At 48.1% G+C, this 21,859-nt stretch overlaps 1 protein-coding gene and 1 non-coding gene across 4 annotated transcripts; both read left to right on the top strand.

Moving 5' to 3' along the window:
- The first annotated feature begins 7,777 nt into the window (after window positions 1-7,777).
- DHDH (dihydrodiol dehydrogenase) lies at window positions 7,778-20,202 on the top strand. Of its 3 annotated transcripts, XM_066271592.1 has the most exons (8): window positions 7,778-7,925; window positions 8,444-8,555; window positions 10,204-10,367; window positions 14,878-15,130; window positions 17,680-17,832; window positions 18,779-18,903; window positions 19,663-19,816; window positions 20,055-20,202. In XM_066271592.1, exons 1-8 carry the CDS (start codon window positions 7,836-7,838, stop codon window positions 20,162-20,164), a joined length of 1,161 nt encoding a protein of 386 aa, XP_066127689.1. In that variant the 5' UTR covers window positions 7,778-7,835; the 3' UTR covers window positions 20,165-20,202. The 3 variants fall into 3 exon arrangements, with proteins under 3 accessions (XP_066127689.1, XP_066127690.1, XP_066127691.1); XM_066271593.1 differs by lacking the exon at window positions 17,680-17,832; XM_066271594.1 differs by lacking the exons at window positions 7,778-7,925; window positions 10,204-10,367.
- On the top strand, window positions 11,027-11,102 carry TRNAT-GGU (transfer RNA threonine (anticodon GGU)). Its single transcript has one exon. It is a non-coding gene; the product is annotated as a tRNA-Thr (tRNA).
- Window positions 20,203-21,859: the final 1,657 nt, after the last annotated feature.

The raw sequence follows: 21,859 nt of genomic DNA, 5'->3' as shown, positions 1-21,859 counted from the left end.
GGGTGGATCCCGGTCGGGCGCATGCGGGAGTCTGTCTGACTGTCTCTCCCTGTTTCCAGCTTCAGAAGAAAAAAAAAATCTTTCAAGATAGCCTGACCAGGCAGTAGTGCAGTGGATAAAACATTGGTCTGGGATACAGAGGACTCAGGTTTGAAACCCCAAGGTCATCTGCTTGAGCACAGGCTCATCTGACTTGAGCAAGGGGTTGCTGGCTTGAGCAAGGGGTCACTTGCTCTTCTGTAGCTTCGCGGTTAAGGCACATATGAGAAAGCAATCAATGAATAACTAAGGTGCTGCAATGAAGAATTGATGCTTCTCATCTCTCTTCCTTCCTGTCTGTCTGTCTCTGTCTCTGTCACACACACACACACACACACACACACACACACACACACACACACACAGCCTTCCCTGGTTCCCAGGCTGGGCTGGAGTTTCCCCCTCTCCAGCCCCTACACTGTCCCGTGCTTCCACCATTCTGGCACACATCACCCAGGATTGCCATGGTCCAGAGTTGTATGTTCATTTCCTATTGCAGCTACAACAAAGTACCACAAACTTAATGAGTCAGAAGTATAAAATGGGTCTTATTTAGTTAAAATCAAAGTGTGTGTGCAGGGCTGTATTCCCTTTGAAGTTTCTAGGGGAGCATCTGTTCCCTTGATTTTCTAGTTTCTAGAGGCTGCCTGCATGCCTTGGTTCCTGCCCCCCCCCCCCCCCCCCGCTTCAAAGTCACAGTGTAGCATCTTTCACTCTCTCTCTTACTCTCTTTTGTGGTCACATCTCCTTCTCTGACCCCAACCCTGCTGCCTTCCTCTTATAAGGAGTTTTGTAATTAGATTAAGCCCACTAGATAATCCAGGATCATCTTCCCATTTCAAAATCCTTAACTTAATCACATCTACAAAGTCTCTTTTACCATGGAAGGTCCCATATTCACAGGTGCTGGTGATTTGGACATAGATATCTTTGCGAGGGGGCTTTATTATGCCTACCTCACATGGTTTCTGTTCCCCCACCAGAGGAGGCAGGGAGTGGGGTGGGGTTCATCTGTGGGTCCCCAGCATTACCCAGCACAGAGCCAAGTCAAGAGTAAAATTGTTGGCCCTGGCCGCTTGGCTCAGTGGTAGAGCGTTGGCCTGGCGTGCAGAAGTCCCGGGTTCGATTCCCGGCCAGGGCACACAGGAGAAGCGCCCATCTGTTTCTCCACCCCTCTCCCTCTCCTTCCTCTCCCTCTCTCTCTTCCCCTCCCGCAGCCAAGGCTCCATTGGAGCAAAGATGGCCCGGGCGCTGGGGATGGCTCCTTGGCCTCTGCCCCAGGCGCTAGAGTGGCTCTGGTCGGGACATAGCGATGCCCCGGAGGGGCAGAGCATCACCCCCTGGTGGGCAGAGCGTCCCCCCCCGGGGGGGGGTGCCAGGTGGATCCCGGTTGGGCGCATGCAGGAGTCTGTCTGTCTATCCCTGTTTCCAGCTTCAGAAAAATACAAAAAAAAAATAAGAGTAAAATTGTTTGCTGAATGAATTTGAGTCACATCAATAATGGACACAACAAGAAGCTACACAAATTAGATCTTTGTCCCTGACACTGTGCTGAGAATCAATCCTTCAGTGTCCTCTCTGAGCCCTTCATGACTGCAGCCCCTCTTCTATGACATCTACAGTCTCTTTTCTTCAGCCACGCTGGCCTCTATTTCAGCGCTTAGAACATACCAAGGTCTTTCCCACCTCTGAGCCCTTGCTCATGCTGTTCCCTCTGTCTCTGTTCCTCACACCACCAACCCCACTGGATGGATAGATGCATGTGGACACAGAAAGAATTTGTCTCATTTCTTTTGTATCCCTGGGACCTGGCACCGATTAGAAGTTCAATAATATTGTGTTCCATTAGAAGGGCTGTCTGTTGAGTGACCCTAGAGGCTCCTTCTAGAATTATTGGCTGTGGGCTGACTGGGACAGGGTCTTCACCTCTCACTATGTTTTCTACTTCCTCCGAGGTCTCCAAATGGTATTTCCCGCATGTCTTGGAGTGTGCTGGCATCCAAGCTCATACAAGTTGGTAGCCAAGCTCAGACCAGATTTGCCACACTTTCAACATCATTGTTTTGCTTGTCTTGAAAAGAGAGCAAGCCTGACCAGGCTGTGGCACAATGAATAGAGCATCGAACTGGGATGCGGAAGACCCAGGTTCAAGACCCCAAGGTTGCCAGCTTGAGTGCAGTCTCATCTGGCTTGAGCGAAGCTCACAAGCTTGGACCCAAGGTCACTGGCTCGAGCAAGGAGTTACTCGGTCTGCTGCAGCCCCATGGTCAAGGCACATATGAGAAAGCAATCAATGAACAACTAAGGTGTCACAACGAAAAACTGATGATTGATGCTTCTCATCTCTCTGTGTTCCTGTTTGTCTGTCCCAATCTATCCCTCTCTCTGACTCTCTGTCTTTGTAAAAAAAAAAAACAACAAAACAAAACAAAACCTCTTTGGAAAAGAGAGCAAGTGGGCCCTGGCTGGTTGGCTCAGAGTATCCCGAAAAAACAACCAAACAACCAAGGAATACACAACTAAGTGGAACAAAAAATGAATATTTCTCTTCCCCCTTCCACCTCTGTCTCTTCCTCTCTCTGTCTCTCTAAAAGACAATCAGTAAGCTTGAATAGGTGATGGCACAGTGGATAAAGCATTGGATTGGGACACAGAGGACCCAGGTTCAAAACCCCAAGGTCCCGGGCTTCAGCATGGGCTCATCCAGGTTGAGTGTAGGGTCACCAACTTGAGCAAGGGGTCACTCGCTCTGCTGTAGCCCCCCCCACCCCTTGTCTAGGCACATATGAGAAAGCAATCGATGAACAATTGAGGTGCTGCAATGAAGAATTGATGCTTCTCATCTCTCTCTCTCTCCCTTCCTGTCTGCCCCTCTCTGTCCCTCTCTCTGTCTCTCTCTTTCTCTCTGTCTCACACACACACACACAAAAAAATCAATCAATAAAAAAAAGAAAATTAAGCTCTGGCTGGATAGTTCATTTGGTTGGTTGGAGCATTGTCTGGAAGCACAGAAGTTGCAGGTTCAATCCCCAGTAAGGGCACATACATGAGCAGCTTGATGTTTGTCTCTCCATTTCTCTTTCTAAAAAAAAAGAAAGAAAGAAAAGAGAGCAAGAGAGTTAGGAAGTGGGCACCTTTCTTGGAGTAAAGCTCCACAGTGCAGCAAGCTGAGCTCCAGCCAAGCATGCCTCGCCAGATCAAGAAGACATTTGCTGCCTTGGTTGGGTACCTCAGTTGGTTGGAGCGTCGATCCCATGTGCCAAGTTTGCAGGTTCGATCTCCAATCAGGGCACATACAAGAATCAACCAATAAATGCATAAATAAGTGGAACAACAAATTGATCTCTCTCCTTCCCTCCCTTCTTCTCTCTAAAATCAATAAATTTAAAAAAAAATTTAAAGAAAGAAGACCCTCTGCCTCTAAATTCCAGTTCACGGTCTATGCCCTCTGTTAATTTCCTGCCTCTCGCCTGGGGTCCCAGAAATGCTGTCTTGTGCTTAATCCTGCGGTCAGCCACCCAGGGAGAGAAGGTGCCTAACCTGCTGCTGAGCAAAGGATTCCTTTCCCAGCTCAGCTATTCTCCAGACTGAATTATGAATTAAATCAAACACAACTGAACACAGCTCGGCGCGTGGACTCTGTGGCCACACTGGTTCGGTTGCAATCCTGGCTCCCCCCACTCACGTAATGTGTAACCAGTCTGTGCCACCCCTTCCTTCTCTGTAAAATGAGGATGGCTGCAAGGACCATATGATTTACTATACAGGAAGTCTTTAGAGCAGAGGCAGGCATGGGAGACCCTGTAGAGGGGCTTTGTGAAGTAGATTCACACATAAAAACATACAGAAAAGTACAGAGAAATTGCAAACTCTCTTGGACATGTCGCCTGGATTCTCCAAGACTTAACATACTGCTATAATTGCTTCTGGTTGATTTTTTTCTTTTTTTAACTTTATTTATTGATTTTGGAGAGAGGAGGGGAGAGAGAGAAACACCGATTTGTTGTTCCACTTATATATGCATTCATTGGTTGAGCCTTGTCTGTGCCCTGACTGGGAATTCAGTTTGCAACTTTGGTGCATGGGGTCAATGCTCCAACCAGCTGAGCTACCTGGCCAGGATCCAATTATGTTCCTTAAAATATAAAATGTTAATATTATATATATATAATATTAACAGATAGGGCCTGACCAGTGGTGGCGCAGTTGATAGAGCGTTGACCTGGGGACCCTGAGATCCCAAATTCAAAACCTTGAGGTTGTGGCTTGAGAACGGGCTCATCCAGATTGAGCACACAGTTGCCAGTTTGAGCATGGGATTATCAACATGATCCCATGGTCACTAGTTTCAATCCAAAGGTCTCTGGTTTGAGCAAGGGATCACTGGCTCAGCTTGAGACCTCCCGGTCAAGGCACTTTTGAGAAGCAATCAATGAACAACTAAAGTGATGCAACTGTGAGTTGAAACTCCTTATCTCTCTCTCTTCCTCTATCTCTTTCTCACTCTCTCTCTTTCTCTCAAAAAAATTACAGATAGAATTGAAGCTCTTAGAGCCCTTTTCCCATCATGTTACACTTTTTCTGACTTTAGGGGAAACCACTATTCTGAACTTGGATTTTTTTATTTTCATAAATGTTTCCAGTTCTTTATTAAACAGGAATGTACCTATAAACAATACAGAATACGTTCAACCAGGCTGTGGCACAGTGGATGGAGCATCAAATAGGGATGCAGAAGACTCAGGCCTAAGCCCCGAGGTTGCCAGCTTGAGAGTGGGCTCACCAGCTTGAGCGTGGGATCATAGACATGACCCAATGGTCACTGATTTGAGCCCAAAGTCGCTGACTTGAGCAAGGGGTCACTCGCTCTGTTGGAGTCCCCCACCCCCATCAAGGCACATATGAGAAAGCAATCACTGAACAACTAAGGAGCTGCATCTATGAGTTGATGCTTCTCATCTCCCTTCCTGCCTGTCTGTTCCTATGTCCTTCTGTCTGTCTCTCTCTCTGTCTCTCTTTCTCGCTAAAACACACACACACACACACACACACACACACACACACACACACACACACACAGAATACTCTTTACATGTTTCTAAACTTAATATGAAAGGCCAGTACCACCCTGGCAAGTTAGTACAGTCAATTAGAATATCATCCTGAAACGACAAGGTTGCAGATTTGATCCCGGGTCAGGGCACATGGGAAGCAACCAAAGGATGCACGAATGAGTAGAACAACAAATAAATGCTTCCCTTCCCCCTCCCTTCTCCCTCCCTTCCTCTCTCAGTCTCTCTAAAAGTCAATAAAAATTAAGCTCTGGCCGGATTGCTCAGTTGGTTGAAGCGTCCTCCCAGAGGTTGCCGGTTCCATTTCCTGGACAGGGCACATACAAGAGTAACTCGATGTTCCTGTCTCTCTCCCTGCCTTGATCTAAATAAATAAATAAAGGAATAAATAAGAAAGGACAGTATCCCTGTGATGTAACATGCTTTACTCCCATCCCCGCTGAGATTTGAGATTCCTTGTAAACACAGTGTGGGGTTAGTTCATTCATCCTGTGGTTAGAATTAGCCACAGTTTATTTGCCCTACCGTTTTATAACTGATGGCTGTTCTCAATTTTGAGTTATCACATCCAGTGCCGCAATAAATGTTCTTATACATGTCTTCTCAGGCGCAGCTTTGAGATTTTCTCACAGGTGTAGATCTTACAAGGTCACTGGACCGTGACATACCCTCATTTTCTACTTCACCCGATATTGCAGAAACGATTTATCTGGGTACACGAACTCACTGCCAACAATTTTAAATGATAAGTTTTATTGAAATCGTTTAAGAAGTTGCAAAAAATAGAAAACAGAGCATTCCTTTGTACCCGACACCAGCTTCCCCCAGTGATATCTTAGATAACTATAGTACTTCCTCAAAAGCGGGAAATGGGAGTTTAGGCTGCACCGACCCCTCAGCCCCCCTCCAGGAGACGTTCGGATCCCGGGACATGTCGGGATTGAGGAGATACGAGGTGGCGCTGGAGGCAGAGGAGGAGATCTACTGGGGGCCGCTTCTACTTTTTCCCGTGGCTGCGCACGTGGCGGAGGGAGCGGAGCTCGGCACACCCCCGGGAGCAGAAACTAGAGCCTCAGCGGGACTGATGAGCTGTCTGTCTAGCGGCCTGGGTCCTGTTCCCCAGCGCTCGGGTCACGCCTCCCCCGCCGCACACCCGCTGCCACTGCCCAGCCAGCCGGTGTATTAAAGATTTAAACTGCAAAAAAAAAAAAAAAAAAAAAAAAGCGGGAAATGGCGTTACTACATTATTTAATCACCTACAGAGCTGATTTTTTTTTGTGTTTTTTTAACTTTATTTTTATCTATTTATTTTTTCAGAGACAGAGAGAGAGAGAGATAGAGACAGACAGGAACAGAGAGAGATGAGAAGCATCAATTATCAGTTTTTCATTGCGACACCTTAGTTGTTCATTGATTGCTTTCTCATATGTGCCTTGACCACGGGCCTTCAGCAGACTGAGTAACCCCTTGCTCGAGCCAGCAACCTTGGGTCAAAGCTGGTGAGCTTCTACTCAAACCAGATGAGCCCGCGCTCAAGCTGGCGACTTCCGGGTCTTGAACCTGGGTCCTCGGCATCCCAGTCCGACGCTCTATCCACTGCGCCACCGCCTTGTCAGGCTACAGAGCTGATTTAAATTTCATTAGCACTTCTAAATTCTAAGAGATTTTATCAAACGTGCGGATTTGAGTATTCATCATAACAATCAAGATACAGAACTGTTTTGTCCCACAAAGACACTCCATTGTGTCAGTTACCCCTAAGTAATTGCACCCTCCCCCAACCCTTAACCAGCCCTAGCTGGTCTGTTCTCCATCACTATAACTTTGTCTTCCGAGAATGTTATAAATGGAATCATACCTCTTCTCTCTCTCTTTCTCTGTTTTTATTTTTGTTTTTTGTGGAGCGAGAAGCATCAATTCGTAGTTGCCTGTCGTCTGTGCCCTGTCTAGGCAAGCCCAGGGTTTCGAACTGGCAACATCAGCATTCCATATAGACGCTCTATCCACTGCGTAACCACGGGTCAGGAAATAAAATCTTTAAAAGAAAAGAGGGGCCTGACCTGTGGTGGCGCAGTGGATAGAGCATCGGACTGGGATGCAGAGGACCCAGGTTCGATACCCCGAGGTCGCCAGCTTGAGCGCAGGCTCATCTGGTTTGAACAAAAGTTCACCAGCTTGGACCCAATGTCGCTGGCTCCAGCAAGGGGTTACTCGGTCTGCTGAAGACCCACGGTCAAGGCACATATGAGAAAGCAATCAATGAACAACTAAGTGTCGCAATGCACAACGAAAAATTAATGATTGATACTTCCATCTCTCCGTTCCTGTCTGTCTGTCCCTGTCTATCCCTCCCTCTGACTCTCTTTCTGTCTCTGTAAAAAAGAGAAGAAAAGGAAAGAGAGAGAGAGAGAGAGAGAGAGAGAGAGAGAGAGAGAGAGAGAGAGAGAAACCTGTCACGTGGCTGGTTTGAAGTCAAGAGGCCGCGATAAAGTGTAGTGTTTCTGGTCCTAGTCACAAGGCGGAGCCAGCGGTACGCTCTTCCAGTGGGGACGCTAAAATTAAATAACCTCCTTGGCATCCAGAAAGGCGCAGGCCCCGCGGCCAATGAGAGGCGCTTAGGGGTCATGGGGGCGGAGAAAGGGGCCACGCTCCCTGAGAGGCGGGGCGTCGGGGCTTTAATTCCCACCAGGACAAAGAACGGTTTTGGGACTCCAGGTTTCGGCGATGGCGGTTCGCTGGGGCATCGTGTCAGCTGGCCTTATCTCCAACGACTTCACGACCGTGCTGCGGACGCTGCCTCGGTCCGAGCACCAGGTCCACCCTCCCTCCGGAGTCCTGGGAAGAGCTGGCGGGGGGCCGGGACTCCGCTGTTCTGACCCTGGAGTTAGGGTTCCTGATTTCCCAGTCCCCAAGTCAGTGAAACAGCTAATTCCCTCGTCACTCCTTTCTCCGTGAGATTTAGGAGGGTCCTGATCTGAGCTGCTGTGAATAGAAGGAATTTAGCTAGTAGGGGGTTTAAAACTTTTTGTTGATTGATTGAGTTTTAGAGAAATAGGAACGGGGTGGGGGGAAGACAGCGTGAGCGATCTATTTGTTGTTCCACTTATGTATGCATTCACCGATGATTGACCGGAGATGGAACCCGCAACGTGGGCGAATCGAGACAACTCTAAGCAACTGAGCTACCCCGCCAGGGATAGCTAGTAGGGGATTTAATCATCGCTTGCCCAGATCTCTCTTTCGCAGGACCCAAATGTCCAGCTCCGAGTCACCTTCTCCCCTAGGACCAAATTCTTCCTCCTCCATACACCTGTCTTCTACTCTGGCCTCAGGTGATGGCAGTAGCTGCCCGTGACCTAAACCGGGCTGAGGAGTTTGCACGGAAACACGACATCCCCAAGGCCTACGGGTCCTATGAGGAGCTGGCCAAAGACCCGAACGTGGGTGAGTGACAAGGGCTGCAGGGATGCTGCCTCCAGGTGCTCCATAGGAGATGCAAGGCTCCACGGTATGGACCAGTCCCTGTGGACATCTGGAAGGACCTCAGGCTGGGAGGCAGTCATAGTAATGGGTCTGGTCAAAGATTAGCTGTCTAGTGTGAAATTGCATTTAGGAGCCAGGCCTTCCTTGTAAAAGTGGGTCTTGAATTTCTTAAGGGAGCCAGTTCAGGTGTTAGCTATGCCCTGTGGCCATGGCTTTGTGGTGTTCCAAGGGGCCTAGGTTGAGAGGCAGGACACCATAGTTGGACAAAAGCCTGGCTCTAGAGTCCAGCTAGGTGCCTGAATTGGCATTTTCCTTGAGTATCTCCCTTTTGGTGTTGTTGGGATTAAATGACAATGTAATTTTTTTTTCTTTTTCATTTTTCTTTTTTTTACAGAGACAGAGAGAGAGTCAGAGAGAGGGATAGATAGGGACAGACAGGAATAGAGAGAGATGAGAAGCATCAATCATCAGTTTTTCATTGTGACACCTTAGTTCATTGATTGCTTTCTCATATGTGCCTTGACTGTGGGCCTTCAGCAGACCGAGTAACCCCTTGCTCAAGCCAGCGACCTTGGGTCCAAGTTGGTGAGCTTTGCTCAAACTAGATGAGCCCGTGCTCAAGCTGGTGACCTCGGGGTCTCGAACCTCGGTCTTCCGCAACCCAGTCGGACGTTCCCAGTGGTAGTCAACCTGGTCCCTTCCACCCACTAGTGGGCGTTCCAGCTTTCATGGTGGGCGGTAGCGGAGCAACCAAGTATAAATAAAAAGATAGATCTAACTACAGTAAGTTGTTTTATAAAGATTTATTCTGCCAAACTTAGCAAAAATCTGACATAAAGTACTTGGTAAGTAATTATTATTATATGCTGTAACTCTACTTTATAAATTTTATAAAGTAAAGTTATTTCCCTACTTTATAAATCACCATTACTGTGGAACCAGTGGGCAGTTAGAAAATTTTACTACTAACAGAGATACAAAAGTGGGTGGTGGGTATAAAAAGGTTGAGTACCCCCGTCTGCGCCACCGCCTGGTCAGGCGACAATGTAATTTTGTATTTTTCTGAAGTTGGAAATGGGGAGGCAGTCAGACAGACTCCTGCATGCGCCCGACTGGGATCCACCCAGCATGCCCACCAGGGAGTGATGCTCTGCCCATCTGGGGCATTGCTCCGCAGTGACCAGAGCCATTCTAGTGCCTGAGGCAGAGGCCATGCAGCCATCCTCAGTGCCCGGGCCAACTTTGCTCCAATGGAGCCTTGGCTGCGGGAGGGGAAGAGAGAGACAGAGAGGAAGGAGAGGGGGAGGGGTGGAGAAGCAGATGTGCACTTCACCTGTGTGCCCTGGCCAAGGATCAAACCCTGCACGCCAGGCCAATGCTCTATCACTGAGCCAACCGGCCAGGGCCAACAATGTAATTTTGGAGGGCTAGAAATGATCTGAGAAGAAAGAGATGGTAGCAAGTGTTTAACTTCTTCCTCGTGGAAGACTAGGGTTTGACCAATGCGTCAGGACTTGGTCCCAGGTTGGGGGGACCTGGTTTCCTTGGAGGCAAGGCTTCGGGGTCTGATGTGGGTGGGGTTTCTGATCTCTTTTTTCTCCCACCCTAGAGGTGGCCTACATTGGCACGCAGCACCCCCAGCACAAGGCTGCAGTGTTGCTGTGCCTGGTAGCGGGCAAGGCTGTCCTGTGTGAGAAGCCCATGGGTGTGAACGCCGCGGAAGTGCGCGAAATGGTGACGGAGGCCCAATCTCGGGGCCTCTTCCTTATGGAGGTGAGAGTGGAGGGGCCCAACATCCAACATAGTGCTTCTTGCCATTACTAACCATGGTTTGCCAGAGGACATTTTTTAGAGGGACACAGAGAAGGGTTTGCCAAGGGTTAAGATGACCACAAAATGAACTGAGGTAGGCACGTTTGCCAAGATGTAGTTGAGCTATGCCATGGAATCTGCCAGCAACATCATTCATGAGTGAGAGACATTGCTTTTGGCCCTTTGCAAACATAGCCGCCTGTTTGAAGGATCCTTTGTCAGATTTTCAGAAAAAGATGCCAGCCCTGACTAGGGGATGGCACAGTGGATAGAGCGTCCGCCTGGGATGCTGAGGACCCAGGTTTGAAACCCTGAGGTCACCAGCCTGAGCATGGGATCATAGACATGATCCCATGGTCTGTGGCTTGAGCCCAAGGTTGCTGGCTTGAGCAAGGGGTCACTGGCTCAGGTGGAGCCCCTCCACCCCATCAAGGCACATATAGAAAGCAATCAATGAACAACTAAGGAACTCTAACGAAGAATTGATGCTTCTCATCTCTCTCCCTTCCTGTCTGTCTGTCCCTCTCGTGTGCACTAAAAAAAAAGAAAGAGAGAAAGGAAAGAAAGGAAGGAAGGGAAGGGAAGGAGGGAAGGGAGGGAGGGAAGAAAGGGAAGAAAGGGCCCTGGCCAGTTGGCTCAGTGGTAGAGCGTCGGCCTGGTGTGCGGGAGTCCCGGGTTCGATTCCCGGCCAGGGCACACAGGAGAAGTGCCCATCTGCTTCTCCACCCCTCCCCCTCTCCTTCCTCTCTGTCTCTCTCTTCCCCTCCCGCAACCAAGGCTCCATTGGAGCAAACATGGCCCAGGCGCTGAGGATGGCTCTGTGGCCTCTGCCTCAGGCACTAGAATGGCTCTGGTTGCAACAGAGCGACACCCCAGATGAGCAGAGCATCGCCTCTGGTGGGCGTGCCGGGTGGATCCCAGTTGGGCGCATGCGGGAGTCTGTCTGTCTGCCTCCCCAGTTCCAACTTCAGAAAAATACAAAAAAAAAAGAAAGGGAAGAAGGAAGGAAGGGAGGGAGGGAGGAAAAGAAAGAAAGATAGATAGATAGATAGATAGATAGATAGATAGATAGATAGATAGATAGATGCCAGTGGTGAAAATGGCACAGAATGGCAATGGGCTCAGTTTGGGTGGATGTCCAGGGAGAGAGGTCAGAAGGACCAAGAAACACCCTACCAACCTTCAACATCAGGCATTCATTGTTTTTTGCCCTTATCAGCTATCTATAGGGGACTTTGACATCCTGTAGATTGCCAGTAATTAAAGTGACTGCCAAAGGGCAGTGAATAGTGCCAGAAGGTAAGATGGCCACCATGTGGCCCCTAGCAGCTATTTTCTTTCTTTCTTTTTTTTTTTTTTTGTCTTTAAGATTTTATTTATTGATTTTAGAAAGAGGATAGAGAGAGAAGAAGGCAGGGGAGGAATGGGAAGCATCCACTCATACTAGCTGCTTCTTATATGTGCCTTGACCAGGTAAGCCTGGGGTTTAGAACCAGCGACCTCAGCATTCCAGGTCAACACTCTATCCACTGCATCACTACAGGTCAGGCATCAAGATTTCTTATGGTTCCTCAATGCATCTGGTTCTCACTGTGCCAGTCAGTACCAACATTTTGTGAGTTTATTTGTTCTTCATTTTTTATTGGCACCTAATATGTGCCACATCCAAGCCTGGGAACTGGAGACTCATAATGTATAAGACACAGGCTCAGTTTTCAAGGAATGCAAGATCTGCTATGGTCATGGAAATGGGCAATCCCCATTTCAAAGTGCATGGTCAGCTGTGGACATAGGACTAGGTAGCTGACAGAGCACAGAGGCCCCAGCCAAGTGTAGGGAATGGACAAGGAGGTTTCCTGCAGGTAGAAATTGACCTGAGGCTTAACGGAAAAGTAAATTGTATAAGTAAATAGGCCAGAGAGGGCCCTGGCCGGTTGGCTCAGTGGTAGAGCGTCGGCCTGGCGTGCAGGAGTCCCGGGTTCGATTCCTGGCCAAGGCACACAGGAGAAGCGCCCATCTGCCTCTCCACCCCTCCCCCTTTCCTTCCTCTCTGTCTCTCTCTTCCAACCGAGGCTCCATTGGAGCAAAGATGGCCAGGGCGCTGACGATGGCTCTGTGGCCTCTGCCTCAGGCACTAGAATGGCTCTGGATGCAACAGAGTTACACCCCAGAGGGGCAGAGCATCGCCCCCTGGTGGGCATGCTGGGTGGATCTCGGTCGGGCGCATGCGGGAATCTGTCTGACTGCCTCCCCGTTTCCAGCTTCGGAAAAATGCAAAAAATAAAAATAAATAAAGAAATAGGCCAAAGAGAAAAAGCCAAATTAAGACTTAAAGAAAACAAGAATGGGCAGATTTCCTGTACTTAGTATGAACTTGATCTTGGATAGGTCAGATTTCTGGCTTTAAAGTCAGAAGATTCTAGACTCCTGTTCCCAGTTCTTACCTCTGTGACCTTGGGCAAGTAATTTGACTCATATGAGCTTCACTTTTCTCATATATGAAATGGACATATGGGCCCTGGCCCATGGCTCAGTGGATAGAGTGTCAGCCCGGTGTATGGACATCCCGGGTTCGATACCAGGTCAGGTCACACAGGAGAAGTGCCCATCTGCTTCTCTCTCCTTCCTTCTCCCTCTTCTCTCTGTCTTCCTTCCACTGCCGCAGTCAGTGGCTTAATTGGTTCTAACATGGCCCCAGGCACTGAGGATAGCTTGCTTGATCCCAGCGTCTGCCTCAGGCACTAAAAATAGCTCAGGACTAAAAAAAAAAATAGCTCAGGACGCGAACATTGGCCCTAAATGGGGTTGCTGGATCCTGGTTGGGGAACACAGTAGTCTGCCTCTCTATCTCCCTTTCTTTCTCACCTAAAATCAAAAAAGAAAAGAAAGAAAAGAAATGGACATATGATAGCCATCTGGTATGGATGTTGTGAGAACTCATTATATAAAAGCTGTACACAATGTCTTGTCCATAATACATACCTAACAAATGGGAGCTGATATTAGGCAATGGAAAACCATAGAAGGGAATTGAGCAAAGGTGAGACTGGGTCAGCACTAAGAGAAGCAAAGCTCCCTCAGGGGCCATGTGGTAGACGGATTGGAGGGGAGAGCTGAGAGTAATAGTTTGCTTGATAACAAATACCACCACACACTGGATGGCTTAAACATCAGAGATTATTCTTCACATATTTCTGAAGGCTAGAAATTTGAGATCAAGGTGTCAGCAGGGTTGGTTTCTGCTTTGGCTTGTGGACAGCCATCTTCTCTCTTTGTTTACACATCAGGTTTTGAACTTGGGTCCTCAGCATCCTAGGCTGACGCTCTATCAACTGCACCACCCCTGGCTTGTTTGTTTGCTTATTTTTTAGAAAGCTATTAATTAATTAACTAATTTATATTTGAGGGAGAGAGACAGTGAAAAGCAACAGCTCATAGTTGTGTCACTTTAGTTGTGCACTGATTGCTTCTTCTCCATGCCTTGACCGGGGCCGATCCAGTGTCCCCTTGCTCAAGCCAGCAGTTGTGGGCTTTTTGTGCCAGCAGCCTTTAGGTTCAAGCTTCCAGATTGCATGGATGGTTTCCCCACTCAAGCCAGCTAGCTACCCTGTGCTGACGAGCTCCTGCCCAGGGCCAGTGACTTCAGGGCTTTGAACCAGCAACCTCAGTGTTCCAGGTTGATGCTTTATCCACTGCGCCACTACTGGTCAGGCATACTGACTTCATTTTAATTTAATTAACTCTATAATTACCTCTTTAAAAACCCTATCGCCAAATGCATTCATATTGGGAGGTACTGGGGGTTAGGAGCTCGCCATGAATTTGGTGGGGACAGAATTCAGCCCGGCCTGACCAGGCAGTGGCGCAGTGGATAGAGTGTTGGACGGGGATGCAGAGGACTCAGGTTCGAGACCCTGAGGTCGCCAGCTTGAGCTCGGGCTCATCGAGCTTGAGCAAAAAACTACCAGCTTGGACCCAAGGTCGCTGGCTCCAGCAAGGAGTTACTTGGTCTACTGAAGGCCCCCGGTCAAGGCACATATGAGAAAGCAATCAATGAACAACTAAGGTCTCGCAACAAAAAACTGATGATTGATGCTTCTCACCTCTCTCCATTTCTGTCTGCCTGTCCCTATCTATCCCTTTCTCTGACTCTCTCTCTGTCCCTGTAAAAAAAAAAAAAAAAAAAGAGTTCAGCCCGTAGCATTGAGAGACTGGGATAATGATGCAGATGAGAAAGAACAAGGTCGGAGTTGGGGGAATGGGTGTGGACAGGAGGAGAGAGGGCAGGAAGGCGGGCAGGACGCTACTTGGGGACTGTTGGGCTATGGAAGGAAAGGGGGAGGGTCTTGTTGGAGACTGGGGAACAGTGGGTACCCCATCAACTGAGCCGCAGAAGGAAGAATTGGTTGGCTAACTCTTGACCCTTTTCCTTTCCTTTCCTATCCTACTTTCTCTCCTCTGTGGTCTGCAGGCCATCTGGACTCGCTTCTTTCCTGCTGTAGAGGCTCTGAGGGCCGCGGTGGCCCAGGGAACTCTGGGGGACATTCGAGTGGCTCGAGCAGAATTTGGGAAAAACCTCACTCATGTACCACGGGCCATAGACTGGGCCCAGGCTGGCGGTGGCCTGCTGGACATTGGGATCTACTGCATCCAGTTCATCTCTATGGTCTTTGGTGGACAGAAGCCAGAGAAGATTTCAGCTGTGGGAAGGCGCCATGAAACAGGTATGGTCTATTCTGGATTATATGATGGTGATAAGAGTGATCTTTTCTTGTTGGGGACCGAAGAAAAAACAGGGTATTTTGCAGTCTGGATTTTGGGGACAAGGGTGCTGGGAGTCTGCTGAGCCCCCCACCTCACCTGTCTAGTTAGGTTAACAGGGCTGTGCTTCTCTCTAGTTCTGCCCGCCCATGTTCCCTGAAGAGACTGGAAGCTAGTTTCTTCTTGGAGTAAAGTTAGATTGACTGGTATGGTGGGGGTTGTCTTTGTGTTGCCTTGAAACTTAATTGAATTGCTAATGGCCCACGTTACCCAGGAATAAAGACAGATGTTTTCTGGGGGCGGCCATGTTTTGGCAGCTTGAACACTAGTGACTGTTGGCAAAGAGCCATGGCATCCTCCTGAACTCATCCTGTATATATCTTTAAGTCTCTATGTTTCATTCAATCTCATACCATTTCCTGCTTGAGACCCTGAAATAGACTTGTTGCGCGGGACGCAGCATTTTCTTACTAGTTACACTGACTTGGGAGTAAGTCTCCTGGCACATGAAAATGAGGCTAGCCTGACCTGTGGTGGCGCAGTGGATAAAGTATCGACCTGGGAATGCTGAGGTCGCCGGTCCAAAACCCTAGGCTTGCCTAGTCAAGGCACATATGGGAGTTGATGCTTTCTGCTCCTCCCCCTTCTTTCTCTCTCTCTCTCTCTCTCTCTCTCAAAAACTAAATAAAGTTAAAAATTAAAAAAAAAATTAAAAAAAAGAAAAGAAAATGAGGCTAGACAGTTGGAGAAACTTCCTGCAGGAAGTCAAAGAGGATATGAGTATGGGCAGGCTCAGTGCTGGGACTTTGCTGTGTGATCTTAGTCAAGTAACTCAACCTCTCTGAGTCTTAATTAGTAACTTCCTGGTAAAGTGTCAATAACAGGGTTGTCATAAGGAATTAATAAAGTAACTGTGGAGGCAAATTCAGCAGCTAATAAGTATAAAGAATTATTATTTTTTGAAGTCGTCTCAGTTAGCCTCTGCTGCATAACAAATTACCCCAGAACTTAATGACCTCAGATATTGATCATTTGTTGACTTGCAATTCTGTGGGCTGGCAATTTGGGCTGTGCTCAGCTTGGGTGGTTCTTCTGCTGGTCTTACTCATGCAGCAGCCATCAGCCAGCTGTGCCACTGGAGCTGACTGGCCTAGGTTGACATCACTTATGTCTTAAAGGTGTTGTTTGTTCTCTGGTGAGCCTGGTTCTCCTCTACATGCCCACTCCCAGTGGCTAGGTCAGGCTCATTCACATCTTGGGCTCAGAGTTCTGGGTGCAGCAAAAAGAAGGCAGGTGACCTGACCAGGCGGTGGCACAGTGGATAGAGTGTCGGACTGGGATGCGGAGGACCCAGGTTCGAGACCCTGAGGTTGCCAGTTTGAGCGCGGGCTCATCTGGCTTGAGCAAAAAGCTCGCCAGCTTGGACCCAAAGTCACTGGCTCGAGCAAGGGGTTACTCAGTCTGCTGAAGGCCCACGGTCAAGGCACATATAAGAAAGCAATCAATGAACAACTAAGGTGTCGCAACGAAAAACTGATGATTGATGCTTCTCATCTCTCTCCATTCCTGTCTGTCTGTCCCTATCTATCCCTCTTTCTGACTCTCTCTGTCCCTGTAAAAAAAAAAAAAAAAAAAAAGAAGGCAGGTGCCAATGTGTTTGCTAACTGTTTCATACCCCAAAACCGGCTCAGATCCTAGAGGTAGCCAAATAGATGATACCTCTGGATGGAAGGAGGTACAAAGTCATACTGCAAATGGCACTCATTGGGAAATGAATGGGCGTCTTTGCAAATAGTACCCAGAAGGCAACAAATAACCAGGAAAGGAATACTCGGGCTGAAGGTCACACTTTAGAAAGCTGTCTCAGTCTACTACCTGGCCCATTTCTAGGCTAAATAGTAGCTCTAACAACAAATCCCCTTTATTAAGTGCTTCCTCTGCAATATAGGTATTATAAGTGTGATCTCCCTGAGGTACATATATTACGGTTGTCCCCATTTTATAGATGATCAAACTGAGGAGCAGAGAGGGGAAGTGACTTATCCAGTCTCACACAGCAAATCCAGAATAAGACCTTGGGCTTATCTGAAACCAAAGAGATCTGGGTCAGTAGGTTCTTCCAGCCATTGCTTGCCTGATGTGGCCACGCTAATACTTTACTGTATGTAATTTTGTTTGGTAATTTAAAATTAATGCTCATCTCTCTCTTATCATGACCTATATAGATTCCTAAGTGCTTTATGCATTTTACATCATTGAATGTGACCCTTACAGCAACCCTATGAGGTAGGCCCTATTATTATCTTCATGTTAGAGATGAGGACATGGATTCTCATACACTTATACAACAACAAAAAAATATTTTTAGTATTTATTTGTTTATGTATTTTAGTAACAGCTTACTGAACTAATTCACATACCATTCAATTTATTAATTTTTTTTTATAAATATCTTTCTTTTTTTTAATTTATTTTTTTATTTATTCATTTTAGAGAGGAGAGGGAGAGACAGAGAGAGAGAAAGACAGAGGAGAGACAGAGAGAGAAGGAGGGGAGGAGCTGGAAGCATCAACTCCCATATGTGCCTTGACCAGGCAAGCCCAGGGTTTCGAACCGGCGACCTCAGCATTTCCAGGTCGACGCTTTATCCACTGCGCCACCACAGGTCAGGCCAATTTATTAATTTAAAGTATATAATTCCAAGGCCTTAGTATATTCACCAAGTTAGGCATTTCTCACCATAATCAATTTTAGACTATTTTTATTATTTTTTAAATAACAAAACAAAAAGTACCCAATTCTCCCAAACCCCTGAGCCCTAAGCAACTACTAATTGACTTTCTGGCTCTATGGTTTTGCCAAATTTTGGACATTTCACACAAATGGAATCTTACAATATATGGCCTTTTCTGTCTGGATTCCTTCACTTAGCATAAATGTTTACTTTTTTATGTTTTGTTTTTTGTTTGTTTTTTTTTAAGTGAGAGGAGGGGAAATAGACAGACTCTCACGTGCGCCTCGATCAGGATCCACCTGGCAACCCCCATTTGGGGCCGATGCTCAAATCAACCAAGCTATCCTCAGCAGCTGAGGCCAACACTTGGACCAACCAAGCCACTGGCTGCAGGAGGGGAAGAGAGAGAGATTGGAGGGAGAGGGAGAGAAGAGAAGCAGATGGTTGCTTCTTAGATGTCTTGTTTTGTTTTTTAATTTTTTATTTATTCATTTTAGAGAGGAGAGTGAGTGAGAGCGAGAGCGAGAGCGAGAGCGAGAGAGAGAGAGAAAGGGAGGAGGAGCAGGAAGCATCAACTCCCATATGTGCCTTGACCAGACAAGTGCAGGGTTTTGAACCGGCGACCTCAGTGTTCCAAGTCGACACTTTATCCACTCTGCCACCACAGGTCAGGCAAGATGGTTGCTTCTCATATGTGCCCTGACCAGGGATCGAACCCGGGATGTCTGCACAGTGGGCCAACTCTCTATCCTCTGTGCCAACTGTCCAGAGCCACTTCATTCTTCTTCATTGCTGCATTAGAGACGAGATCTTTTGCCTGAGTTTCCATAGGCAGGGTTAGTGGCCAAGCTTGCCCAGGTCCTGTGTCTCTCTCCAGGTGTGGACGATACTGTCACTGTGCTACTCCAGTACCCAGGAGAGGTCCACGGCAGCTTCACCTGCAGCATCACTGCTCAGCTCTCCAACACAGCCTATGTGAGCGGTACCAAGGGCATGGCTCAGGTGAGGTGGCATCAGCCGAGCTGAGGTAAGCGCAAGTGCCAGGAACCATGGCCCTTGGCAACAGGTGTGGCCCAGTTGCGGCTGTTGGAGCTGGGTGTGGACTGAACCAGTCTTTCCCCATACTATTGCTAAGGAGTCCGTCCTCAACCACCAGGCCATGGGGATGGGATTTGAACCTCTGGACTGCTTCCTGAGGGTGAACGTATGGGTCTGTCAAAAATCTTTAGGCCTGAGGAAAAACCAGTTCTTATCGACCATGCTTAGAGGGCAGTGGTAACCTTTGGAATTGCTTCCAGGACAGGATCTAGGCGTTACCAAATAGTGCCTTTAACGGGCTTCTCAGGCCAAGTTCCTGGAAAGAAATCATATTCCCAGCAGCGGAATTTGCCTTGCCCCGGCTGCATCTCTATATTTCCGTTTAGGCCTAGATTTGGGTGTGAGATAACTTAGGCTTCCCAGGGCTCTAGGGCTAGTGGATAAGAAGGTGCTGGATTCTCTCAAAGGGGAATTGGGAAGATAAATCATCTTCACTAGGCCTACGCACCCAGTTAGAGAGGGATTTGCCCCTGGGAACACGAACAAACAGGCTTCTAATGTGGCAACCGTGCTGCCAAGGAATAAGCCCCCAGGAACCAGGGTTGGGGGGCTCCAAACCTCCCTGCGGATGGGGGCTGTCAGGCCTTAACCACCAGGTGAGAGAGGGAGCCCCCAGCAGCATTCTTAGTGAGGGCAGGAGGGCTACCTCTTATCTCCCCCCAGATCCTTGACCCCTGCTGGTGTCCAACCGAAGTGACAATAAAGGGGGACCATAAGGAGTTCCCACTGCCTGCCACCCCAAGCAAAGAATTCAATTTTACAAATGGAGCGGGCATGACTTACGAGGCCAAGCATGTCCGAGAGTGCCTGCGAAAGGGTAAGGACATGGAGGACAACGGGGTGTAAGGTGTAAGGGGATGGCAGAGCAAGTTTGGTAATGGAGGTAGGACCCTCCCCACCCCTGAACATGTAAGCAGCTGTTTAGAACTACATTTCCCAGGACCCCCTGGGATAACATTTGCCTGAACCACATATACTATTCCTCCTGGGAATTGTGATTCTTTTGGTCTTTGGGGTGTGATTAGGAAGGCTTCCCAAAATGCACTCTCCCCTAGGCCTGAAGGAAAGTCCTGTGATTCCCCTGGCAGAAAGTGAGCTCCTGGCTGACATCCTCGAGGAGGTGAGGAAGGTCATTGGAGTCACCTTCCCCCAAGACAAACGCTGATGTAAGCCCTAAATAAATAAAGACATGGTTTCCACACAGATATTGGTGGTGATTGTTTGGTGGGAGTTGGAGAGAGCCCATCATCAAAGGAGTCACTAGAGAATAAGAGGGGGAGAAAGGTAGAGTCAAGATCACATTTCCCACAAAGCCTTGGGACAAATACCTGTGGGCAAGTCCACTGTTGGCCTTTGTGACCGTAGACAGGGACCAGTGTGTGGCTTGAGCAAGGGGTCATTCGCTCAGCTGGAAACTGCCCCCGCCCCTGCCTGCCTCAAGGCATATATGAGAAAGCAATCAATGAACAACTAAGGTGCATGCAACTACAAGTTGATACTCCTCATCTGTCTCCCTCTCTCCCTCCCTCCTTCTCTTTCTCTCTCACTAAACAAACAAACAAAACAGGTAAAATCTAGCTCTGGCTAGGTAGCTCAGTTTGTTAGTGCATCATTATAATATGCCAAGCTTTTAGGTTCAATGGGTTCAATTCCTAGTTAAGGCACATACAAGAATAAATGAATGGCCTGGCCTGTGGTGGTACAGTGGATCAAGTATTGACCTGGAACGCTGAAGTTGCCAGTTTGAAACCCTGGGCTTGCCCAGTCAAGGCACATATGAGAAGCAACTACTATGAGTTGATGCTTCCTGCTCCACTCCCTGCTTCTCTCTCTTTCTATCCTCTCTCTAAGATCAATAAATAAAATCTTTTTAAAAATAACTAATAAATGCATAAACAAGTGGAACAACAAATGTTGTTTTTCTTTCCCCGTCTCTAAAAATCAATAAAAATAAAGGGTGGCCCTGGCCGGTTAGCTCAGTGGTAGAGCGTCGGCCTGGCGTGCAGAAGTCCCGGGTTCGATTCCCGGCCAGGGCACAGAGGAGAAGCACCCATCTGCTTCTCCACCCCTCCCTCTCTCCTTCCTCTCTGTCTCTCTCTTCCCCTCCCGCAGCAGAGGCTCCATTGGAGCAAAGATGGCCCAGGCGCTGGGGATGGCTCCTTGGCCTCTGCCCCAGGCGCTAGAGTGGCTCTGGTCGCAACAGAGCGACGCCCCAGAGGGGCAGAGCGTCACCCCCTGGTGGGCAGAGCGTCACCCCCTGGTGGGCGTGCCCGGTGGATCCTGGTCGGGTGCATGCGGGAGTCTGTCTGACTGTCTCTCCCCCTTTCCAGCTTCAGAAAAATACAAAAAAAAAAAAAAAAAAGGGTAGAGTCTAGTTCCCCTTCCCCTGAAATTGAGTGGGCTCAGGAATGACTTGTAGCCACTGGGACATGGCAGAAGTGATGCTGCGTGATTTCTTTTTTTTTTTCTTCGCATAGAATTTTAGGGAAACATTTATTTTTATTATCTTTTTTTTTTTTTTTTTTACAGAGACAGAGAGGGACAGATAGGGACAGACAGACAGGAAGGGAGAAAAATGAGAAGCATCAATTCTTCCTTGCAGCTCCTTAGTTGTTCACTGATTGCTTTCTCATATGTGCCTTGACCGGGGGGCTACAGCAGAGCGAGTGATCTCGTGTTCAAGCCATTAACCATAGGCTCAAGCTGGTGAGCCCGTGCTCAGGGCAGTGACCTTGGGTCCTCCACCTCGAACCTGGGTCCTCCGTGTCCCAGTCGGACACTCTATCCACTGCCTTGTCAGGCTGCACGACTTCTCAGGTGAGGTCAGGAAAGGCAATGCAATTCCTTGTGAGCTGAAATA

The sequence above is a fragment of the Saccopteryx bilineata genome, chromosome 3 (assembly GCF_036850765.1).
Source record: "Saccopteryx bilineata isolate mSacBil1 chromosome 3, mSacBil1_pri_phased_curated, whole genome shotgun sequence".
Taxonomy (NCBI): Eukaryota; Metazoa; Chordata; class Mammalia; order Chiroptera; family Emballonuridae; genus Saccopteryx; species Saccopteryx bilineata.
Note: the sequence above shows the minus strand (reverse complement) of the source record. Positions and strands in the feature narration are given on the sequence as shown.

Excerpts from the sequence above, each read along its gene's own strand:
- DHDH (XM_066271592.1), top strand. The coding sequence starts at position 7,836 with ATGGCGGTTCGCTGGGGCATCGTGTCAGCTGGCCTTATCTCCAACGAC. Across the intron at positions 8,556-10,203 it reads GGCCAAAGACCCGAACGTGG|AGGTGGCCTACATTGGCACG; the intron begins GTGAGTGACAAG and ends CTCCCACCCTAG. Across the intron at positions 18,904-19,662 it reads GTACCAAGGGCATGGCTCAG|ATCCTTGACCCCTGCTGGTG; the intron begins GTGAGGTGGCAT and ends ATCTCCCCCCAG.